This window comes from Strongylocentrotus purpuratus, unplaced genomic scaffold, assembly GCF_000002235.5.
Source record: "Strongylocentrotus purpuratus isolate Spur 01 unplaced genomic scaffold, Spur_5.0 spur5_scaffold_15, whole genome shotgun sequence".
Taxonomy (NCBI): domain Eukaryota; kingdom Metazoa; phylum Echinodermata; class Echinoidea; order Camarodonta; family Strongylocentrotidae; genus Strongylocentrotus; species Strongylocentrotus purpuratus.
In genome coordinates, this window is record NW_022145600.1 from 3,926,411 (window position 1) to 3,948,374 (window position 21,964).

Below are 21,964 nucleotides of genomic sequence, written 5' to 3' on the forward strand. Positions count from 1 at the left end.
TAAAGCCGTCGGCCGTCTAGTTGCTTACTTACAAACATTTATGCTTTCTTAGCAGTCCGGTAAAATAACCACCACCACCACCACATACAATCTAAATCAACAAGTGCTAAAATATTATGGCTATACCCTTGGTAAATAAGTTACAATTATTATTACCACTTTTTATTTTTTTATTCTAAATCACTATATAGCAGTTAGTAATTCAGTGATTTTTCTTCTGTGATCTACTGTCCATAATCGCTTTACACTCCAAAATTATGAATATTAATCTCTCTTCATGTAATTTTTTTTCTTTCATAGTCGTTTTTAGTCCTGTTTTTTTAATGAACTATAGATCCACGTTTTTATTTGAATAACCGGTTCTATATAAATAAACGGTCACGGTTCTGGCGTTCCAACTGTATGACATGATTATGCCGTTCTTAGCTGGGCGCCAAACACGAAGCCTTCTGGTAGATTGGGTACCCATTTGTGGAGAGTGGCAAATGCGGATTAATGTCTTACCAAAGGACGTTAGTGCCGGGCTGAGATTCGAACCGTCAACCCTTGGATTAAGAGTCAAGTGAATGAACCACTATACCACGACACGTTCATTATTGAAATTGATATGCGCTGATATATGAACTTCAGAAGATTTAAGAGTGTGTCATATATTGCATCATCAGAAATCAATCTATTTATTGTGATTTAGGTTAGGTGAAATAACCTCTAAATGTTAAATTTTATGGCAAAATTTCACTTGAATTGTATCTTAATGTGAAAGAGGATGTCATTTAAGACACCCTTCTTCAAAAATTTCCCCCCAAAAATGTGTTTGAAGACAAATATTGTTAAAAGAATACATAATTTGGGTGTTCTGTTGTACGCAGATAACCTAATATTTGTACTCTTTCTTCAATATTCGACTTCAAACACATTTGTTTTGAAAAATCCTTGCAGAAATGGGTCTTTAATGACACCCTCTTTCACATTATGATACAATTTAGTAAAATTTTGCCATCATTTTTGGGGGCTCCCAACACTTTAAGAGGGGCTTTGACAAAAAAAAAAATCAGTATCGTTGTAGTTTTACAAGAAGTCAAAGCAGGGGAGAAGCAGATAACAGCAAACAGATAAATACATTAGAAACTATGAAAAGCACACAATTATGATTGAAGCGAGGAAAAAATAGGCGGTTGAACCCGGTGGAGAAACAAGGGAAAAGTCGTGTTTTAATTCTAATTAGCTGAAATGACCAATCTCCATGACGAGAATATTTACAAAGATGGCAAGTTTTAACGGTCATGTGGGCGCAATGGAAAAAAAAAATCCATTAGTGTGTTCGGGAATAGCCGTGCTCAGAATTGTTAACAACTGTTGTCATGACAACGGACAACCATATGTCTGTTTTTCATGGTATAATGATCGAGCGTATAGTATTCATTATCATCAGTCACGGTAATTTGCAAATGATGGAGTAATTCATCTGGAACTAGAACTATATTACGATGACAATTTTTAAATGGCAACGAAGCGGGGGATGAGATATTAGCAGTATTAATTGAAAGGAAAACAACACAAATTTGTTCAATTGCATCTATGATATTAGCTTTATGGTAATCGTGGTGATGATGATGGGGGTGGTTGTGACGAGGATCAAGATGATATTGATGTTGATGGTGATGATGATGGTGATATAATGACGATGATTATGAATTACGTGTTTAAAAGCCTCTTAACGTTATTATGGATGTTGAATGGCTCTATATTCATTTGATAAATTCAATGTTGTAAATATTTTTTAATTGTAGAATTATTGAATAAAAAGTACCTCTGGAGAGGAAGAAAAAAAGAAGTGTTATGATGATACTGATTACCCCTCCGTCACACACACGCGCGCACACACTAGAAACGCAATCTCTCTCTTTCTCCCCCCCCCCCCCCTCTCTCTCTCTCTCTTTCTCTCTCTCTCTCTCTCTCTTTCCCATATCTCGATCATGGCGACAACGAACATTCCCCCTTCTCTCTTCTTCTTCTTCATTGACGAAATAAGAAAAAAGACCCTTATTACTATTATTATCATAATAATTATCATTATATTTGTTTCCATTTTAAGTGGTATAATTAATCAGCCCTACATGTACATACAATTTGTTGGCATTTGAAAAATAGGCTATTTATCTTGTTATCTACAATAGTAATGGCTCTTTAAAATTTGCAATTCTCATCATGAAAAAGATTATGCAGACAGCAGTACAGGGCGCACAATGGCATCCCCAATTAACTGTGGAAAAGAGCAAGAGAGAGAGAGAGAGAGAGAGAGGGGGGGGGCATGGCCCTGGGAAGCGGGGGTGCTGGGGTGCTGCAGCACCCCCGGAATTTTTCCAGGGGGGGCATAGCACCCCCTGCAATTTTTTTTCGGTATGATATATTTACTGTATATATACGAAATTATAACGTTTCTTTCACAAAATCATATAAAATTACCCCTTCGAAACGTTTTTTTAATTTTTTTTTATATAAAAATAAAGAAATTGTGATAATTGGTGACCAAAAATGACAGACCTTCCCCCACCCCAATACCGATCGACCAAATTTTCAAATTATGGAGATGTTTTGCGAAAAAAAAAAATTCCTCTTACCCCCCCCCCCCCCCCCCCCCCGCTTATTCAACGGCTGGCTGAGTCGTTGCGATTTTTCTTTGCGCCCCCCCCCCCCAAAAAAGTGTACGCTTACACCCCCCCCCCCCCCCCCCACTGAGCGACATTTCGGCTGGCTGAGTCGTTGCGATTTTTTTTGGCTCAAAAAAAAAAAAAAAAAAGTGTACGCTTACCCCCCCCCCCCCCCCCCCCCCCCCCCCGCTTATTAAACGGCTGGCTGAGTCGTTGCGTAAATTTCGCAATATATATATCTCAGCGGCTCCGGTGAAAAAATCGTTCCCAGGACCCTGAGCACCCCCGGTGAAAAAATCGTTCCCAGGGGCCTGGGGGGGATGTCCGTGAAATTAAGATGATACGATTCCATCCCACACCTCCCCATTACTCACGGTCTGTCTAATTCAGTTCAGATCAATTTATTTCTTATTTCACATATGAAGTTACAAGTAGATTTGTTTACAAGATTTATTGACAAGAATAGAAGTATATTCTATATCTTTATTCAAAAATAAGTACAATTTCCAAATACATTAGTACATAAGATATTATGACGTCACTTTGTAAAAGCACAGCTTGTTGGTTGTAGGCTTCTGGGACCCGTTTCACAAAGCCTTTTTTCAATGACAAATGACAAAAATCAGTAACAAATCTGCTGATTACCAATCAGAAGCGAGGATTTCAGTAGCTTATAACACAAACTGTCATTTGTTACTGATGACAAGTTTTGTGAAACGCCCCCCAGATGATTATACAATATTGTAAGTCTAAGATATTTCCGGGAACGAATAATGAAAATAGTTTAAAAATGTAAGGAATATATAAATTCCCATTTCACCCGCCTGGTAAGGCTCGTTCAGGGTAACATTCAATTATTCCGTAAACAGCACTTTGTTCAAATATACAGAACATACTCAAGGTTTACAAAAGTGGGAGAAAATCGGCAAAATCGAAAAGCAAGTGCTTTTACATCGAAGTAGTGGAATAATTCTTGTATTAAAAATTATTTCGTACATTAATATAGTTTTAATTTAGAAGAAATAACTTTATTCAAGTACGCAGAAAAAAATTCTTATCCAGGTTTACATAAATGAGAAAAATCTAAATAAAAAGACAAATGAAATGCAATGTTCTTTGCCAATGGTAGATGTGTCTATATAAATATGATAGGAATACAAAAAGCTATGTCACAACAAACTTGCTGGATTTGTAGGTTACATGTAATTGAGTGACTGGTGATTTATCTTACAAAAGCAAGCAAATAATTATATCGGTCAGCAACGAGAGAACTTACGGGTTTTTAGTTCTATACGATGGACTTTGTAATAAAGATGAATGCCTCATCAAAGGCCACGAGTGCATCGACTTTGTTTCGAACCTAGGAACTCCCGGTTATGAGACCACTGCTCAACCACTGAGCTATCCGTGTTTCACGCTCTTTTCTGATTAATGTTTATCTTATAAACAAACCCACATAACTATTTACACCTGCTGATGCCACATTGACTTAAACCAAAAATTTATTACATTTATATTACATTTTCACATTTTTGCACTCGGAGTTGATATATAACGCTGTAGTTCACATTAAATCGAATGATTTCATTTGCACATTTTATCCGCGTGTTCACCAGTCCTTATATCTTTCCACGAATCTTTGAAGACATCTTTTGCGCCTTGATAACAAGATGGGGAGGTTGTTCAAGTCTGTTCGGCAACGATCGGCAAAGATCGTGTCACGAGTCACATTCTCCCTCGCCCCTTGCAAGCATGTAATATATGGGCTCATCATGACTTCTCTTAAATGGGGCGTTTTTTAGGTTGTTCGTTCGTTGAAGACAAACAATGTTAACAATTTTATCCGAGTCTTCACCAGTCCTTATATCTCCACATGAATCTTTGAAGACATCTTTTGCGCCTTGATAACAAGATGGGGAGGTTTTCAAAGTCTGTTCGGCAACGCTCGGCAAAGATCGGGTCATGCGAGAATTTTTCGGCATCCCGGGGGTAACTAAAACTTGGGAGTACACCACTTCTTTACATAACGATTCGACATCGGAGATGGAGGATTTACGATAGAGCGAGTTGGAACTGAATAATCCATCGAGCGACAAGTAACCGCTTGATCCGCTGGTATAAAGACGATTATCGTTTTCATCTACGTCGTCGTCGCCGTTGTCGTAACATAAATCCCTCCGTGAATATTCCAAACACTTTGTTGAGACGGAGCAGGAGTCATCTTTCGATAAATACCCCATAGCACGAGGCACGTTCTCGCCTGTATATTTACGGTGATCATCGATGACGGCCAACTGATGAAAGTGCTTCTCGACTTCGTTTGGTTCGACCTCGGTACGCTCGAAGGACGGTCGCGTTCGGATGACGTCGAACACCTCACTCTCCTGTGCGACAGGCCTCGGAATGCGTAGATGCTGAAATCGCTTGTTCCTCTGCAAATAAAAATAAGTTTTTGTTTTGCTAAAATATTGCAGAAAATCTTTAGTTATTCACTTATTCACTGAGTTTTGTCTAAGAATCGTTTTTCGAAACCTTCCTAAGTACAAGTTTGCCGACATCCCATTTAAATGCGTGTTAATTGTGTCGGCGAACATGACGGTTCCGTGAAACGATGCCCTTATTACTAACTAACATCATTATTCTGTAAAAGTATCTGTATTTTAATCAGACTCAGAATCTTCATAGAAATAGGAGCAACTCAATGACAATATAATAAAATGATAGAGCGATAGCTTCAGTGCCAAAGCATTTGAACAGAAGTTGATTTCAAAAGAAATTCACAAGAAAATTAATATTTTTTTGTAGGATTCTCGCAGGAATTAAGGGTGTCAAAGAGGCGATACCTCTCTTTCCAAATTTCTGTTGGCAGATTTGTAACTTTTCAAGCACTGTCGGCAAATCGCCGATTTTTAAAACTTTTTAGAACTTGTATTACTTCCTCGTAGGAAATTTGATTGTCATGGCTCACAAGATAGCAAGCAGATTTGATTATCATCGTGATCATGGAGCCTTGACCAGTTCTGTTTAAAATATGTTTACAATTTTCATATATTTTGTAATGGTTATTGAATATATTGAATATATATTGAAGTGAGTTAATAAAATGAGATGAAATTCTTATTTCAAATTGTCAGAAAATATGGACTAACATTTTCCCTCAATTTCCTCGCGACGTCTTTGAGTTTTTAGATTTTTAAAGACGTATCTATTACTTTATTTATGTTATCTACTTGAAACATACCTTTCTGATATTGACAATGTCTGAGAAGTAAATGTCCAGTTTGTGTGATCTTCGAAACCACCGCCAGTAAATCAGACCGGCCAGTATGAGAGATGAGATGAGGACGATGATGCTCAGTGGTAGTATGAGCGTCATTGCGGAGACTGGATATTCGAAATAAGAAAGTGAGGAGAAAGTGCGATGGTGGAGAGGGAGAGAGGGGTGAGAGGGGAGGGGTGAGAGGGGAGGACAGAGAGGCGGGGCGGAGAAAAGAGTTAAGAGAGAGAGAGATGGTGGGGAATTCACAAAGACTGTTACTTTACATATCATTATGAGCATAGAAAACCCCAAAATTAAGAATGATACATAATTTCATTTATTTAAAGTCATAAATGATATCTATAATTTAAGTAGAAAGTAAACAAAGATATATTAGCTGTATTGTGGAGGAAACCTTAGAAAGCATAAACTAAATAACGTTAATTGGTGTTATCATTTCAGAAAAAGGATTATTAAAATAAAAAAAAATGTTTTTAAAACACATTTACCATGCTGGGGAGCTCCACACATGACGATTCCTTCCGTATCGCTCTCACCCTCCAGTTCCACACCCTCCTCGTTGACCGTGCGTGCGAAAATCTCGATCTCAAACGCCTTCTCCTCCTGGACGTCAACTCCGCATTCGATCGCGACCTCGTCCTCCCTCTGGTCGACATCGACGACGTCGACTGTCGCATTCTCGAAGAACGGGAAGGAAGTTGATGCTGACCAAACCTTGATGACGTAGTCTTGGATAGGACCGTTGGGGTGTTCCGGAGGGTCCCAACGGACTTTGACCTTGGTCGGACCACTGCGTAGCACGTCCTGAAGACGTGGTGATGATGGAGCTGTACATAGAATAGTTGTCAGGCCTGTCATAATCGGCTCGAGATTGCCAAATAACGCGCTATTTTAACTATCCCGATCGCAAATTATCCAGCTAATATGCGTCTTCATCAGCCCGCAGTTGCAATTAGCGAGATATTTTGTCGAGATAATCATCCAAAGATATCTTTGGCTATTTGGCAAAATATCCCGCTAATTCGAGTTTTGAGGTCGAGTCTCGAGCTGATGATAACGCGATTTCAAATCAGAAAATGCGGGCTATTTGGCAATCTCGAGCTGATGAAGCCATACCTAGAGGAATTCTTCTGTTACGCGTTAAATGCTCGTCGCAAACGAGGCGTTATTTTGATTGCGTCAATCAACGCAGGGCGCTAGTAATTCAACGCAATCTTTCTATTGCTCATTTTTACATTTGGCAGTCTCGCATAGCGCGTCAAAGACCACACCATTCACTGACGCAATCCTACGCCATTGGAATGACACCTCGTGTGCAAGGGGGATAAGGATGACATGGGATCGCAATGAAGGTTTAATAACAAATACAAAGCATAGTCTCTAGTAGAGGAAAGTGACATTAAAATACAATTGCAAAGCCTTTATTAAGCAATACCAGATACGGATTGGATTTTAGACACGCTTCTGGGAACAGTACATCTTCGTTGAATTTTTTTTTTTGAAGGTGAAATAAGGGCTCGTTTCAAAATGATCGGAAACCAAACTTGATGGTATCTAGGGGATATCAGTGGCGGATCCAGGGGGGGGGGGGCCGGGGGGCCCGGGCCCCCCCCCCCTTGAGAAAAAAATCATGTAAAATCACGTGATTTTTACCTTTTTGGGGGGTTGGCCCCCCCCCCCCCCTGGCGCTCAAGGGGGGGGGGGGGGGTGCAAATTAAATTTTTTTTTGAGGATCAAAAAAAAAAAAAATGTGCTCACTACCCCCCCCCCCTCCCCCCCCTCCCCCCCCCCCTCCCCCCCCTCCCCCCCCCCCTCCCCCCCCCCCTCCCCCCCCTCCCCCCCCCCACTGAGCGACTTTTCGGCCGGCGCGATTTTCATATTTTCGGGAGCAAAAAAAAAAAAAGTTGGGCCCCCTCCCCTAAGAAATTCTGGATCCGCGCCTGGGGGATATAGTTCTGAGATAAAAACTTTAAACATAGACATTATGTCAACTTTTACTTATAATTTTGACAGAATTTTACCTATACAAAAAAATAAAAAATTCTTACCTGAAATTGGGGTTCTGAATCTCTGGAAGGTCGAGGTACTGCATGCAAACCCTTTTTCGGGTCGGGTGCATGCGCTTAAGCCAACAGCATAGTCCGTATCGCCGTAGACCTTCAGCCTGATGAACGTCGAGTTGGTTCGGGTCGTGTTCGTGTTGTACGTGATGACGTAATGCATAATCACGCCATTTGGGGTCAAAGGTGGTGACCACGTGACATCCATGAAGCCGTATGACGACATTGGTGATAGGTTCATATCCACAGGAGGAGATGGGACTATGGGGAAAGATGAGTGAAACTTCATCTCCACAATATGCCACATCTTGACTGAATTATATTCAATCTTATACACAAAGATACATTTTAATTATTGCAATTTATTATAATTCTTCTCGGAAATAAACAGTATCTTTATATTTTTCAGTTACTCGCGGAATTCACAATATCAAGGTGAAAACTTACTGGAATTAATCACTTGGTAACCATTATATTGTATACAGTGAAATACAACTGGAATCCATTAAAAACAAATTTTGGAATACACAGGTATTCAATGTTCCGTTATAATACTAAAACCCCCAAACTTGCGAGAAAAAAATTATTTTAAAAAAAAATCGTTGATTTCGAAACATTTTCCCGCTTTTTGTAATATCAGTATCTCCTCTGCGCATCAGTGATGGCAGTTGGGTTCTTTTAGGAAGATTACGGGTGTCTACGTTACCTCCTTGCAGGGTGCGCACGAAAACTGTATCACTTGTGGAACCATCACCCGCCTGGTTGAAGGGTCGGAGACGGAATGAATACCAGGTGAACGGTACCAAGCCTCCCACCCGAAATGGTGATGAGTCGGGAACGCTAACACCTGCCTTGTTGATGATGATGGTCTTCTCAGCATCTGCAGGAGATTGTTAAATTGGAAGCATCACAGTCAGTTTGACCGACAAACCATCTGGGACCCGTTTCACAAAGCATTTTGTCAATCACGAATGACAAAAATCAGTGACAAGTCTGTTTAATTGATAACCAATCAGAGGCAAGGTTTTCAGTAGCTTATAACAAAAACTGTCACTTGTCACTGATGACAAGTTTTGTGAAACGCCCCTGGAATAGATTTACAACCCACGAGCGAGACATCCCGGTAGACTTAGAGTCCATGAGACCGACAGCACGATACAATGTCTAACTCCAAATCTTCTGAAGAAAAAAATTATCTGAAGGTTCTCAAAACCAACATGTTGGTTTCGAAGGTACATTGATAACTTTTCTGAATGTTAACTAGGCTGTTCGACAGGGATATCCTGGAGACAGAGAGTCCACGAGACCGACCCTAAGAAAAATTATCAGAAGGCCGCAGAGCCGACACTGTCGGCCTCGGGAGCTAATGACCTTCACAACCCTTATCGCATTTATTACAAAATAATGTCTCTATTGAGTTTCTAAAGTACTGAGGAATGATGTGGTATAGTGGTTGCACAAATGGAATACAAAGCCCAGTTTGGTCAAGACCTATAGCACGGAATATTCTTAGGAGAGCTATCTCTGTTCAGCCTTTGTTGAAATATCCAAGAGTGGATAGGTAATCGGGAGATTTTGGACTTTATTTTCCAGGTATTTTATCTCGAGTCTGGTCGATATGTTTTCGGTGGGCCGGCCGGAGACAGTCTCTTTGTTTCTATTACAGATATTAATTTCACGATGGCATTTACCTTTATCTGTTTAAAATCACCTCTTGCTTACCTTTACATCGTGTTTTGTTGCTGAACAAGCTGCTATTTAATGGACAGTAAAGTACTCTATACCCAGAGGCAAAGTCGTCGCACTCTTGAAGACGTTCCCAACCGATTTCGACAACATGTGGCTGTCCTGTTACAGTGTCTACCGTGACGTTTCTCGGCGCTATAGAGGGTACTATTAAATGAAATAATTTAAACAGAGTATTATTATTATGAATGTGGCACGGAAAAAATTATTACCCGTCCAGGAGGCAAAATTCATTTTTGTTTTACTTAAATAAAGCCATATGTACCTCCCCGTCGAAAATTTGTTGACGTCTGAATAAAATTTCTTTTACATGTCAGAGATGATATAGAGATATGATACTTGTCAGGCTCCCAGCCTCCTTAAAGGTTACCGGATCTGCCAATCAACATTACACTGACAGATTATCAGATTTCATCTCATGCAGTAGAATCCGCTTGCTATAACAGAAAAGTAATGGCATGACATATTGTCTCCATATGAGTGAATGTAGGCCTGTAAGAACTATTTTATATTTGTTATTGTTAAAGTTAGTACGGGAGCTCAGCAGACGTCTATACCTATCCTAGCTCTGTCATATCATTGTAAATGTTTTAATTTGGTGCATTCATCTACAACTTAAAAACCAAATGAGAATAATGAGAAACACATTGTACTCACTGATGATCAAGTTCAAGTTCAAGTGTTTTTTTTATCTGTTCATATATTATTGAGAACAAAAATGAAAATTTCCTCAATTGTCATGAAAGATCGCTCTAACTATAAACTATATTTTGCTAATGACTGTCTTAATTAAGATATGCCCTGAATGCAAGAATCGTCTTACCTTCATGCGGAGTAACGATTCTTTCAGATTTCATCGAGCTTCCGTGTTTGTTGAATACCTTAACCTCGACAGTGTACGAGGTACCTGGCTTGAGGGGCGAAATTACCTGCTGAATAACTGGGGACGAAGCTGACCATGGGATTGTGACGTCGAGCCTGAAAGACAGCGAATAAAATTGTTTGTTTCAGCAAGGTGCGTAAAAATATGGTGAATCGGATACTTCTGTCTGCAATGATATCATGATTTCCATATTTCACTACATATTTCAACAAAAAACCTCAACCTCAGGACAATTACCCCTGGTTACCCTTGGACAAATACCCTTAGGACGATTAACCCCGGACAACTACCGCAGACAATTACGCCGAGCATCTATCCCGGACAACTACCCATTGAATGAATAAACTGAATTACCATCGGAAGTAAGACCTACATAGTTGTTTTCTTGATTAGTTTTTCGTGGTAATTGTCCTAATGATTAGTTTTTATCAGAGACAAGATGCCCTGGATAGTTTTCCTGGGTTATTGTCGAAGGGGTAGTTGTCCGGACATAGTCAGGGATTATTCTCCTTCTTGTAGTAGTACGGGTTGCTAGTCCCTGCTTGTGGAGGCGCGATAGCTCAGTCGGTAGAGCAGTAGTCTCGTAATCCGGTGACCTGGGTTCGAAACCAAGTCGATGCGCTAGTGCCCTTTGGTAAGGCATTAATCCTCATTACCAGGTCTCTCGGAGAGGACCTAAAGCCCCCGGCCGTCTGGTTGCTTACAAGCATTTAGGCTTTCTCAGCAGTCGGGTAAAATAACCAGCACCATGTATTAATTATCATTGAATCTATCCCTTGATTCTTACCACTTACCATGTTTCCGTTTTGTAGTTTCTCCAGCGGATGTCGTATCTGATGATGACACCATTAGGTTGGTCTGGTGTGGGTATCGAAAGGGTGATTGATGTCGGAGTGATCGTAAAGTTCGCTCTTGGAGTTTGAGGCTCTGTAATGAAAACAATGATATCGTGGTTATAAACTCTAAACATAAAAGCCCAAACACATTAAAAAAGAAAGACAAAAAAGAAAGAAAACATGTAAAGATTACCCCTCAAAAAAAAAATGAATGAACGAATGAATGAAATAAATGATAGTTTAATCCACCGATTTACTGTTGCAGACAAAAGTGAAACGTCAAAATTAACCAAATTGTCATAATATTGTCAAAAACATATTTTCCTTATTTCGATAACCCCTCTTGAAAAGCGTCTATAACATTGTTTTTTTTTTTATGTATGTGATTCTTTCATTTCGGTCATTTACTTACAAATAGTCATATTGTGTATGAATTGTGAAAAGTACTTACGACTGGTCATATTGTGTATGAATTGTGAAATGTACTTACGACTAGTCATATCGTGTATGAATTGTGAAAGGTACTTACGACTAGTCATATCGGGTATGTTAAAGGTATTTACGACTAGTCGTATCGGGTATGTGAAAGGTACTTACGACTAGTCATATCGGGTATATGAAAGGTACTTACGACTGGTCGTATCAGGTATGTGAAAGGTACTTACGACTAGTCATATCGGGTATGTGAAAGGTACTAACGACTAGTCATATCGGGTATGTGAAAGGTACTTACGACTAGTCATATCGGGTATGTGAAAGGTACTTACGACTAGTCATATCGGGTACGTGAAAGGTACTTACGACTAGTCATATCGGGTAGGTGAAAGGATGCCTTCCCTCCTTGACCAGCACTGTTGAATGCAGATATAAATCCAAGATATTCTGAGAATGGGTCCACATCTTAGGAAGATTAAATGATACACACTCATGTAGATATAGATAAAGAGCTATATGCGTGTTGATAATTATGAGATGTTTGAATAAATAAATAGATGTGTCATTCATTCACTTCAATCTCTTTGTCTTTGCTCAACACTACACTTATGAAATTGACCCGTTTGTCATATTTCATTACTTCATTTCAATTTTGATTAGATTTGAATTTTTTCCCTTTCATTTTCTGAATTAGATCAACATACAAGTAAAATACATTTTCCTCAAAAGACTATATCAGCAATCCCTGTATCCACATTTGCACCAGTATATCAGGACCAGTAACCCCCCCCCCCCCCCCCAAGCAGACCATTTCCCCCGTACAAATAAACTCCCATTGAACTGCCTCGGACAACCATCCCTAAAGCTATGGTCACAAATCTGAGCAGCAAACGACCGATCAGTAGCTTGCTCGGTCGCTGCTGGAATTTAGGCATCGCCCAGCAATTAGGTCGGTGTCCGGGTGGCGACCGCCCAGGCACGGAGCCTATTTTGGGCGGCGAGTGAAAAGTGAGCAGGCGCCGCCCAAAATTTAACTCCGCGCTAAAACTTCAGCGGCGACCGAGCGATGCCCTAAAAACGAGCGGTGCCTGGGCGGCCACCGCTCGGTCGCCGGGCAGCCGCCGGGCAGAATTGGTTAAAAACTCGCCGCTCGGCCGCCGAGCAGGCTACTTTTTGGTAATGTGACCATAGCATTAGTCTGGGACAACTAATTCCCAGACCAGAATATGTACCTCCGGACAACTGCCCTAAAGAACAACTTACCCTTTGGACAACTTAAAGGCATCGTTTAACAATGTTAAATCTGAGATGCACGACCCAACGTGTTATAAGTGTTTGTGATATGGTGTATATTGAAGACTAACAAAATCGTGCTTCTTAATGATCCACAAGTAATAATAATAATAATAATATGGATATTTATATAGTGCTTCAAAAAAGTAAAAATCCTTGAGTGACCGGTTTTACCATATTCGTTTTCCCCAGTAGACTGTAGTGAAAACCGTTAGGCAAACGCAAAATTTCGTTTTGATTTCCAATCATTAATATCTTGATAATCAGACAGGCGATCGGCTTGTAAAAGTCACGGGGTTTCTGACTGACCTAAAGGTTTATAATTATCATTGCAGCATGAGCTAAATCCATGATTTTGTTTCAGAATCTGAGACAAAGTTACCGGATACCTTTAACAATCCTTCTACGAAAATTACCTGACAACTATTTACCTCGGTTGATTAGGGATAGTTTATTTTACCTGGAATAGTGAAAGATGTTCTGTTTGTAGTCCAGTTGCGTGGCAATGAAGGAAGCTCAATTACATAGCCCCAAGAGGACGTCGATACGAAACTCCTATCCGGTCCCTAATGATAGAAGAAAATTGTTATTTTGGAAACAACAAAAAAAAAAAAAAAAAAAAAAAAAAAAAAAACAGGGGCTAACAATAACAGAGGTAAACCCTTTGACGACTGATTTGTATCCTCTCATCGACTTAAAGATGAAGTTGAGTTCTGGTTATGCGATTGCATTGTGAAAGAAACGGTGTGGAATCGACCAAAAAAGGTTGATCATCAAGCATATAAGAATTTGTGTGTATTGCAAGGTTCTGGAATCATCAAAATGATAAGAAATTTGGACAAGTCTTGGTAAAGTTCCAAGCACTCTACACAGAAAGATGTATATGGGACTACACGAACACGTGGCGTAAAAACCTACCCCCCCCCCCGAGTTTTACGATGAACATGACATATTTAGAATATGAAGGCATTTGAAGAGCCATGCTTTTCAAGGAACATGTCTTATATGATGTTCTTCCACACTTGCATAATAAGAATGATAAAGTTCACAAATTATTTTTCACCTCTTCCCAGAACTCAACCTTCTCTTTAATACAGGAACCATTTTGATTCCCGTCAGAAGTGGGGTAAATAAGCCAGTTCGTAAATACATGTAGCTTCGGAACGCATGACCCCAACATATCCAAAGATCTTTTACACGATGGATACTTCCCATTTGTGCATTTTAGAACATTCACTGCCGGAGTGATGGAGGTGCTTCATGAATACCTTTGCTTTTCCTCTTAAGAAGAATACTTCCACCTGTGTATCAGATAAATGTACTGTCGGTGCATTAATGGATACTGATTACATAACTTTCATGAGCACGATACCAGTATTCGTGTCGATGGTATTACAATTTGGGAACGAATTAATGACCTTTATCTGCCCATGCGCAAATCCTAATTACGAACACGTTTATTGATAGCATGGGGGTTTCTGCCAGCAGAAATTCTATCCGATGAAAGGAACGCCATATCCATTTCGACCCTGAATTGAATACTTGGCAATAACCATGAATAACCAGGAAATAAAACATTTTTCCGGTGAATTTTAATCACATTTCCACAAATACTACAGATGCTGAGTGTTCTTCAGACCCCAACAGTCCACATGCAACATCATATTTCACTTCTGAATCCATTATTCATGTATCTTGTATATATGGAATATTTATTAGGTTTTACAAAGGAGGGAGAATGGCGCCTTAAAGGGGTGTAGCATGACGAGACTACGTGTCTTTCCCATGGCCTGACTCGGGGCCAATCGGGTCCCAAGACGAAAATCCAATTGAAACCAATTGAACACCAATTGAAATTTCAATTGGTTTCAATTGGTCTCAATAGGTCTCAATAGGTTTTAACAGGTTTCAATGGGACCTCAGATGTTTTCAATTGGTCCAGATTGGCCCCATTGGCCCCATTGGCCTAGGCCCCATTAGACTTTAATGGGTCCCCAATTGGTTTCAATTGGGCCGGATTGGCCCCATTGGACAAATTGGCCCCATTGGCCCCATTGGCCTAGGCCCCATTAGACTTTAATGGGTCCCCAATTGGTTTCAATTGGTCCGGATTGGCCCCATTGGACAAATTGGACCCATTGGCCTAGGCCCCATTAGACTTTAATGGGTCCCCAATTGGTTTCAATTGGACCAATTGGCCTTAATTTGGACTTCAATTGGTCCCATTGAAACCAATTGGCCAATTGAAACCAACAAATCTAGGCATCTCATGAATATTCATTATCACTTTACACGTGTCACAGAAAAATAAATTTATCATGATTTGTTAAGCAAATTATGACAATGCACATCAATTTTGTGATTTCTTTATTCCTTCAGCAATTATTAACCAATAGATTATTTTGTCTGATCATGTTACAATTACATTCACGTTTTAGCAATAGATATATTGATTTATATATTGATTATATGATTACTAACCAAAAAACAATATACATATTTAGTATATATATTTGTACGAGCCAACGTCACTGTAAATGAAACTCTTGAATTCGCTTCAAATGATCTATGTGATGAAGTTAATGCAAATGAGATTGGAATATACCTAATTGGTGGACAGTTGCCAATATCGATTATGAAGTATCAATAATTTATCACTGGTTCTTCTAACTTGATCGATTTACCAATTGAATCCCCATTGAATGCCCCATTGAATCCCAATTCAATACCAATTGGCAATGTGGAGTAAATGGAAAGTGAAACAATGGGTACCCATTGAAACCAATTGGCGATTGGTCCCCATTGGAACCAATTGGCAATTGGTCCCCAATTTGGAGTAAATGGAAAGTGAAACAATGGGTACCCATTGAAACCAATTGGCAATTGGTCCCCATTGGTTTCAATGGGTACCTATTGTTTCACTTTCCATTTACTCCAAATTGGATTCAATGGGGACATTCAATGGGGATTCAATTGGATTTTCGTCTTGGGGTATAAAATACTACTACGGACCACGTATACCACAGTATTCATGTGCGTGCAACATACGCGAAACTGAAGCATGAGGAGAACTTCGATCTGTTTCGCGAACGGTAGCGCGCGCTGACCGTTGATCAAGTCCGTTCCTTTTAATACGTGCAGTTGTCCAAAAGAAGTCGTAGATGGCGTTAACCAGTATTTGCCATGCTACACCCCCTTTAAAATGAAGAAAATGTGTTTCTTACTCTCCAACTCCAAGTGAGACGGACTTTCCTTTCATAGGGGTGGCCTGCAATCCTCTGGCTGTCCTGTGTTATATGCTCTACAAGCCCCGTCGGTGCTGTCTCGTAGAAAGTGAATTAAAAAAATTACCTTTACAGTGATAGATATCAGTACTGCCTTTTGCATACGAGGCGTCATTTTCCTGACGCATGATTGCGTCAGTGGCCAGCACTATATTTGACCCGCTACTTGAGAGGGGCCACAATGGGAATGCGAAATGAATAGAATATATTCGTTCATTTCCTTGAATAACTTTTGTATGGGTTTATTGCATTTCAGTAACGCATTAAATGACGTATCGTGACAGGCAGTGTTACTTCTATTGCGCTATTAGCTTTATCAATCAAGCCGGCGAAGGCAACTAGTGCATGCATCATTAATTCAAAGATACCTGTGCACTGTTTGTTTTGAATCCTTTATTTGTGATATGCTCCTTTCACATGGCGCGCCAAAGGCCGTGCGAGGCGCTTGACGCAGTTCTACGTAACCAAAATGACGCCTCGTGTGCGACGGCCATTTCGTCATACACACTAAGAAATAAGGGTACAATTCTGCTGCAATAGCAGCACCCTCTGCCAAATACGCCTAGGTGGATGCAAAACTGCACCTCAATTGCACCCTTATTTCTAAACGTGTAATTTGTGCTGCTTACGTTGCAATTTTATCATATGTCATACCTACACATTTACATAATGTTGACAAATTGATATCAATATATATACATATATCTTAATAAAGTATTGAATATTCCTTTTAAATAATGAAGGAGTTAGCTCAAGATCAAACCGGCTCGGAGACTGAGGCAATTTTGAAGACACTATCTCCAACAAAATCACCACTAACGATAATGTTACAAACTATTAACTATAGACAATATTTCATGTAAAGTTAGTGCTTCAACAGAGAACCTAAACTTAATCAAGATAAAGGTTTATTTCGAAAACGAAACGATCCCCTCTCAAAGATAAATTTTAACAAATAATGACTGTGGAATTAATGGATGCGTAATCTCTTTAACCGTCCTTAGGGATAGTTGTGACAGTGGGGCATTAAAAACCTAGAGTAGGTTATTCAATTGATTTAAGAAGACCAGGCATACCCCTGATACATCACAGGTCTATAATGTATGCTAAGGCTCTACGCCTTGAATACCAATAAGCTTCCACACACCCACGCACACACCCACGCACGCACACACCAGTGTACCCACACCCGCTGTCTCTCTTTCTCTTTCTCTCTTTTTCGTTCTTTTCCAAGTTTGGGGTGACACTGACAGTAAGTATATTGGATGTGAAAAAGGTTAAGCTGCATTATTTGAATTAATACCGAACTTACTGTCAACTGATGATAGTATTTCTACTGCTGCTGCTGCTGCTATTACGGATACAACTTCTACAACTACTACTATTACTACTACTACTACTACTACTACTACTACTACTACTACTACTACTACTACTACTACTAGTACTACTACTCCTACTACTACTACTTCTGCTGCTGCTGCTGCTGCTTCTACTACAAATAGGCCTACTAATAACGATGATCTTAATTTGATAGTGATGATGATGGTGACAACGATGATAATGATAATAACAAAATAAATGAATAGACATTGATAACAAAGACATGTACAATGATGATTTTGATGGACGAAAAAAATCAAAATAATTAAGATTATGTTGAATTACCTTCTTCCAACGTTCCGACTGTGACATTTTCTGACCAGGAACCAAACGAAGCTTCTTGCCTGACCTTTGCGCGCATGCGTATATCATGAAGAGTACCTGGTGATAGTTGCCCTAGAATCTGGCGTCTTTCCGTATCACACGTTTCGCCATGACTGCCCTGGTTCTGAAGCAAAAAGAAAAATATTAAAACAAATTTCGATTTAAAAAAAAAATAAAAATAAAAGAAAATCATTTGTTAATATCAGTAATGGCTTTTTTATACAGCGCTCATATCAGTATGGGCTGTGAAGCTCACTGTGCTTCATAATTATCACCACCATTACTGGTCAGATATAAATAGTGCCCTTTATCGTTCAGTTTAATCGTCCATTACCATGTCCATTATAAAGGAGTCGCATATCCTCTGGCTCTTTACCTACAAATGTATTGGTTTATTATTAATGAATTATGTAATATATTTCATATAATATTTATGTAATGTCATGCGTCTTAGATAAATGTCGAATTGGCTTACCAATGCAGTATGCCAGGTATTCGTTATTCTGGATGCATACTGCAGTTGAACGCAGAAATATGCACACGGACACACTTTATCGATGTAAGGTGGCCCCCATCGGACTTCTATCTCTTTGGCATCAATCACTGTAGCGTTTATCCCACTCGGGGGCGCCATGATTACTGAAGAAAATCATAGAAAGAAGAAATTCACAGAGGAATGAGTTTCGTAAAGGGGAGGGAGCGCGTGCCTTTCAAAAGTACTGAAATTGATAAAGGAAAATTAAATTTAAAAAATAAAGAATTGAAAATAAAAATAGAAATAAGGATATTATTACATTTTTAAGGTTGGAGGGGCGCAAGTCCCACGGAAATTCTCTGAACGAGCTTTGATTTCTTAGTCTAATTTGATATATAAACATCACGTTCAAATTTTTATCTCGCATTTTGTCGTCAGGGCTTAAGTATAGCGTGGAGGGTTTGAACTGTATTGACTGATCACCCAATTCACCAATCAGACTCCGCCTCCAAATACTTTAACATATTCGTGGATTTGCATAAATGGATTCGTAGCAGTGTTTATTTCCATGGTGGATCCAGGAATCTCTGGCAGGGGGTTGTGCATGTCTGAAAATTCTCTGACAAGCGAAAAACAAGTTTATCAGCCAACGATTCTATCTTTATTTCTTCGTTTCCCCTTTTTTCCCTTTCTCTTCCTTTTCTCCTTTAGGGGGCAGATGTCTCCTGTGCTCCCTGGATTCCCACTTATGTCAACTAATTTGATTATTAAGTGATTATGAACCATAAATAAAATGAATAAAATCCTGATGAACTATAAATCACTAAAAAAACACCAACACCAATGGGATGATTTTTCTTTTTGGGGAAGGGGGGGGGGGCAAAAATGGCTCGTGCTCCTTCTAAAGCCCATTTTGGCATACACCAACAAAAAAGGTACCCCCTTATTTCTGTCCAAAAGGTATATAATGACAACCTTTTAGGGTGTGAGGGGGGGGGGGGCCTTACTTGTCAGAATTTTATTTTTTTCGGAACTGTGCCCCAGCATCTATTTGAAAGAATCGTGTATCCGCCCCTTCCAACTTATTTTTTAAAAATATCCTCACCTTCGGTTTCCGTGAATCTCAGGGTCTCCATGATATTTTTTGTTCCGGAAACAGCGGAGAATACTATGTTCAGCTCTTTCCGACAACTTTTACCTTTAGTGGCATTATGATAGACCCTGATCGTGCATGAAGCTGAAGTCGACGGAGCGTTTTTAGAGCACGCTGCATCAAATGGCATGGAACTAGAACAGGGAAATAATTGAAAATTGATCAAATATGCATTAGTATAATCACTTTGTGCTACCTGGAGAATAATTGATTGCCTTACGAACAATGAAGGTATATCAGATGATGCATTTGAGTCAGGACATTTTGATGCCTCAATGGCAACACAAATTGCCTGTTCTAGTACCATGGGATTCGGTCCCGTATGGACACGTTATAGGAAGAGGAGACATAATTATTCCCCCTTCGATGTTTGTCCTCGTGCACTCCAAGGTGATGCTTATATTGTTATTTTTTTTACAGGTAGTTTAGAACAAATTAAAAGATGAAGAAGCAAGAAGAACATCATTGACTAAGAAATAAAATAATGGAATTATAAAACAGCACCAAAGTTATATGTATGCGGCACTAGACGTCAAGATATCACATTTCCAGTCTTTTGTTGGTTGTATGGCACCTGTTCCCAGTGGCGGATCCAGGGGGGGGGGGCCTCCCCTGGGGAAAAAAACGTTACCTTTTTTTAGAGATGGGCCCCCTCCCCTGGCGCTCATTGGGGGGGGGGCGTGATTTTCAAATTTTCGAGGGCCCCAAAAAATCAGTGCTCACTACCCCCCCCCCCCCCCCCCCCCCCACTGAGCGAATTATCGGCCGGCTGTTTCGCCGTCAAATATTTTCTCACGAATTGGGCCCCCTCCGCTGCCGCCTGCTGAATCCGCCCCTGCCTGTTCCTAATGCCTCTTTCACACCTTTGCGTATTTAGCTTGCGTATTGGGCAATCCGTTTTAACATTTTTTCCCTATTTCTTGATATCAAGAGATAATTTTTAAGTTCACTTTAACTACCATTACGTTATTGAAAAGAATAGATCCTTTAATAATGGTAATAATAATATAGAAAATCAATTACTTGGGTGTGCCAAAAGCAAGGTAAGAGACAGCACTTATTGTAACATCTGCATCCGGGTATTGGAAATCCTTAGGCGACCAGATGCAAGCTAGTACAGACCCGTTGGAACTGCTGCAGCTCGGATTAGACTGGGTAGAACCGCCTGTGGATCAACAGGAAAAGTAACAACAACATAAAATAGGTACAATTACTTATCACCCTACTTGATGTTAATTTTAAGGAAGGTACAGGGGTTCTTCGATTGGAGAAGGGGGTGTAGGGGGTGTTAGAATGGGTATAAAATCAAATTTAAATTCAGTGAAATAGAATCCACAATATTGGGATTATTTTCAATACACAATGTACATATCAATTTTTCTAAATAAATAGGAGCGATTAAAAGAGGGGTGTATAGTAAAGGGTGTGAGGGGTGTTTAGTGTTGGAGGAAGTGTAACAAGGGGTGTATATTAAAGGGTGTCAGGGGTGTTTAGTGTTGGAGGAAGTGTAACAAGGGGTGTATATTAAAGGGTGTCAGGGGTGTTTAGTGTTGGAGGAAGTGTAACAAGGGGTGTATATTAAAGGGTGTCAGGGGTGTTTAGTGTTGGAGGAAGTGTAACAAGGGGTGTATATTAAATGGTGTCAGGGGTGTTTAGTGTTGGAGGAAGTGTAACAAGGGGTGTATATTAAAGGGTGTCAGGGGTGTTTAGTGTTGGAGGAAGTGTAACAAGGGTTGTATATTAAAGGGTGTCAGGGGTGTTTAGTGTTGGAGGAAGTGTAACAAGGGGTGTATATTAAAGGGTGTCAGGTGTGTTTAGTGTTGGAGGAAGTGTAACAAGGGGTGTATATTAAAGGGTGTCAGGTGTGTTTAGTGTTGGAGGAAGTGTAACAAGGGGTGTATATTAAAGGGTGTGAGGGGTGTTTAGTGTTGGAGGAAGTGTAACAAGGGGTGTATATTAAAGGATGTGAGGGGTGTTTGGTGTTGGAGGAAGTGTAACAAGGGGTGTATATTAAAGGGTGTGAGGGGTGTTTAGTGTTGGAGGAAGTGTAACAAGGGGTGTATATTAAAGGGTGTGAGGGGTGTTTAGTGTTGGAGGAAGTGTAACAAGGGGTGTATATTAAAGGGTGTGAGGGGTGTTTAGTGTTGGAGGAAGTGTAACA

The 21,964-nt window shown here is 39.9% G+C and overlaps 2 protein-coding genes across 2 annotated transcripts; both read right to left on the minus strand.

The window, feature by feature from the left end:
• Nucleotides 1-4,146: 4,146 nt before the first annotated feature.
• LOC115924305 lies at nt 4,147-9,830 on the minus strand. Its single transcript, XM_030986412.1, has 6 exons — nt 9,776-9,830; nt 8,683-8,871; nt 7,980-8,252; nt 6,420-6,758; nt 5,893-6,035; nt 4,147-5,083 (listed from the first exon to the last, which is right to left on the minus strand). The coding sequence occupies exons 1-6, from the start codon at nt 9,828-9,830 to the stop codon at nt 4,370-4,372; spliced, it is 1,713 nt and encodes a 570-aa protein (XP_030842272.1). The 3' UTR covers nt 4,147-4,369.
• A 1,491-nt stretch (nt 9,831-11,321) lies between these two features.
• LOC115924306 (Down syndrome cell adhesion molecule-like protein 1 homolog) lies at nt 11,322-18,809 on the minus strand. The gene is made up of 6 exons (XM_030986414.1): nt 18,726-18,809; nt 18,137-18,299; nt 16,409-16,503; nt 13,645-13,750; nt 12,258-12,356; nt 11,322-11,547 (listed from the first exon to the last, which is right to left on the minus strand). The coding sequence occupies exons 1-6, from the start codon at nt 18,807-18,809 to the stop codon at nt 11,411-11,413; spliced, it is 684 nt and encodes a 227-aa protein (XP_030842274.1). The 3' UTR covers nt 11,322-11,410.
• Between the last annotated feature and the right edge of the window lie 3,155 nt (nt 18,810-21,964).

What these genes read in the sequence shown, in the direction of transcription:
- LOC115924305 (XM_030986412.1), bottom strand. Translation starts at nt 9,830, where the DNA reads ATGTTGTCGAAATCGGTTGGGAACGTCTTCAAGAGTGCGACGACTTTG. An exon ending in GTGTGGAGCTCCCCAGCATG is followed by an intron (nt 6,036 to 6,419) that starts GTAAATGTGTTT and finishes TCGAATATCCAG; the next exon opens with TCTCCGCAATGACGCTCATA. An exon ending in ACATTGTCAATATCAGAAAG is followed by an intron (nt 5,084 to 5,892) that starts GTATGTTTCAAG and finishes TTTTATTTGCAG; the next exon opens with AGGAACAAGCGATTTCAGCA.
- LOC115924306 (XM_030986414.1), bottom strand. Translation starts at nt 18,809, where the DNA reads ATGGCGCCCCCGAGTGGGATAAACGCTACAGTGATTGATGCCAAAGAG. An exon ending in AGTCGGAACGTTGGAAGAAG is followed by an intron (nt 16,504 to 18,136) that starts GTAATTCAACAT and finishes TCTACGAGACAG; the next exon opens with CACCGACGGGGCTTGTAGAG. An exon ending in GTCTCACTTGGAGTTGGAGA is followed by an intron (nt 13,751 to 16,408) that starts GTAAGAAACACA and finishes TTCTATCATTAG; the next exon opens with GGACCGGATAGGAGTTTCGT.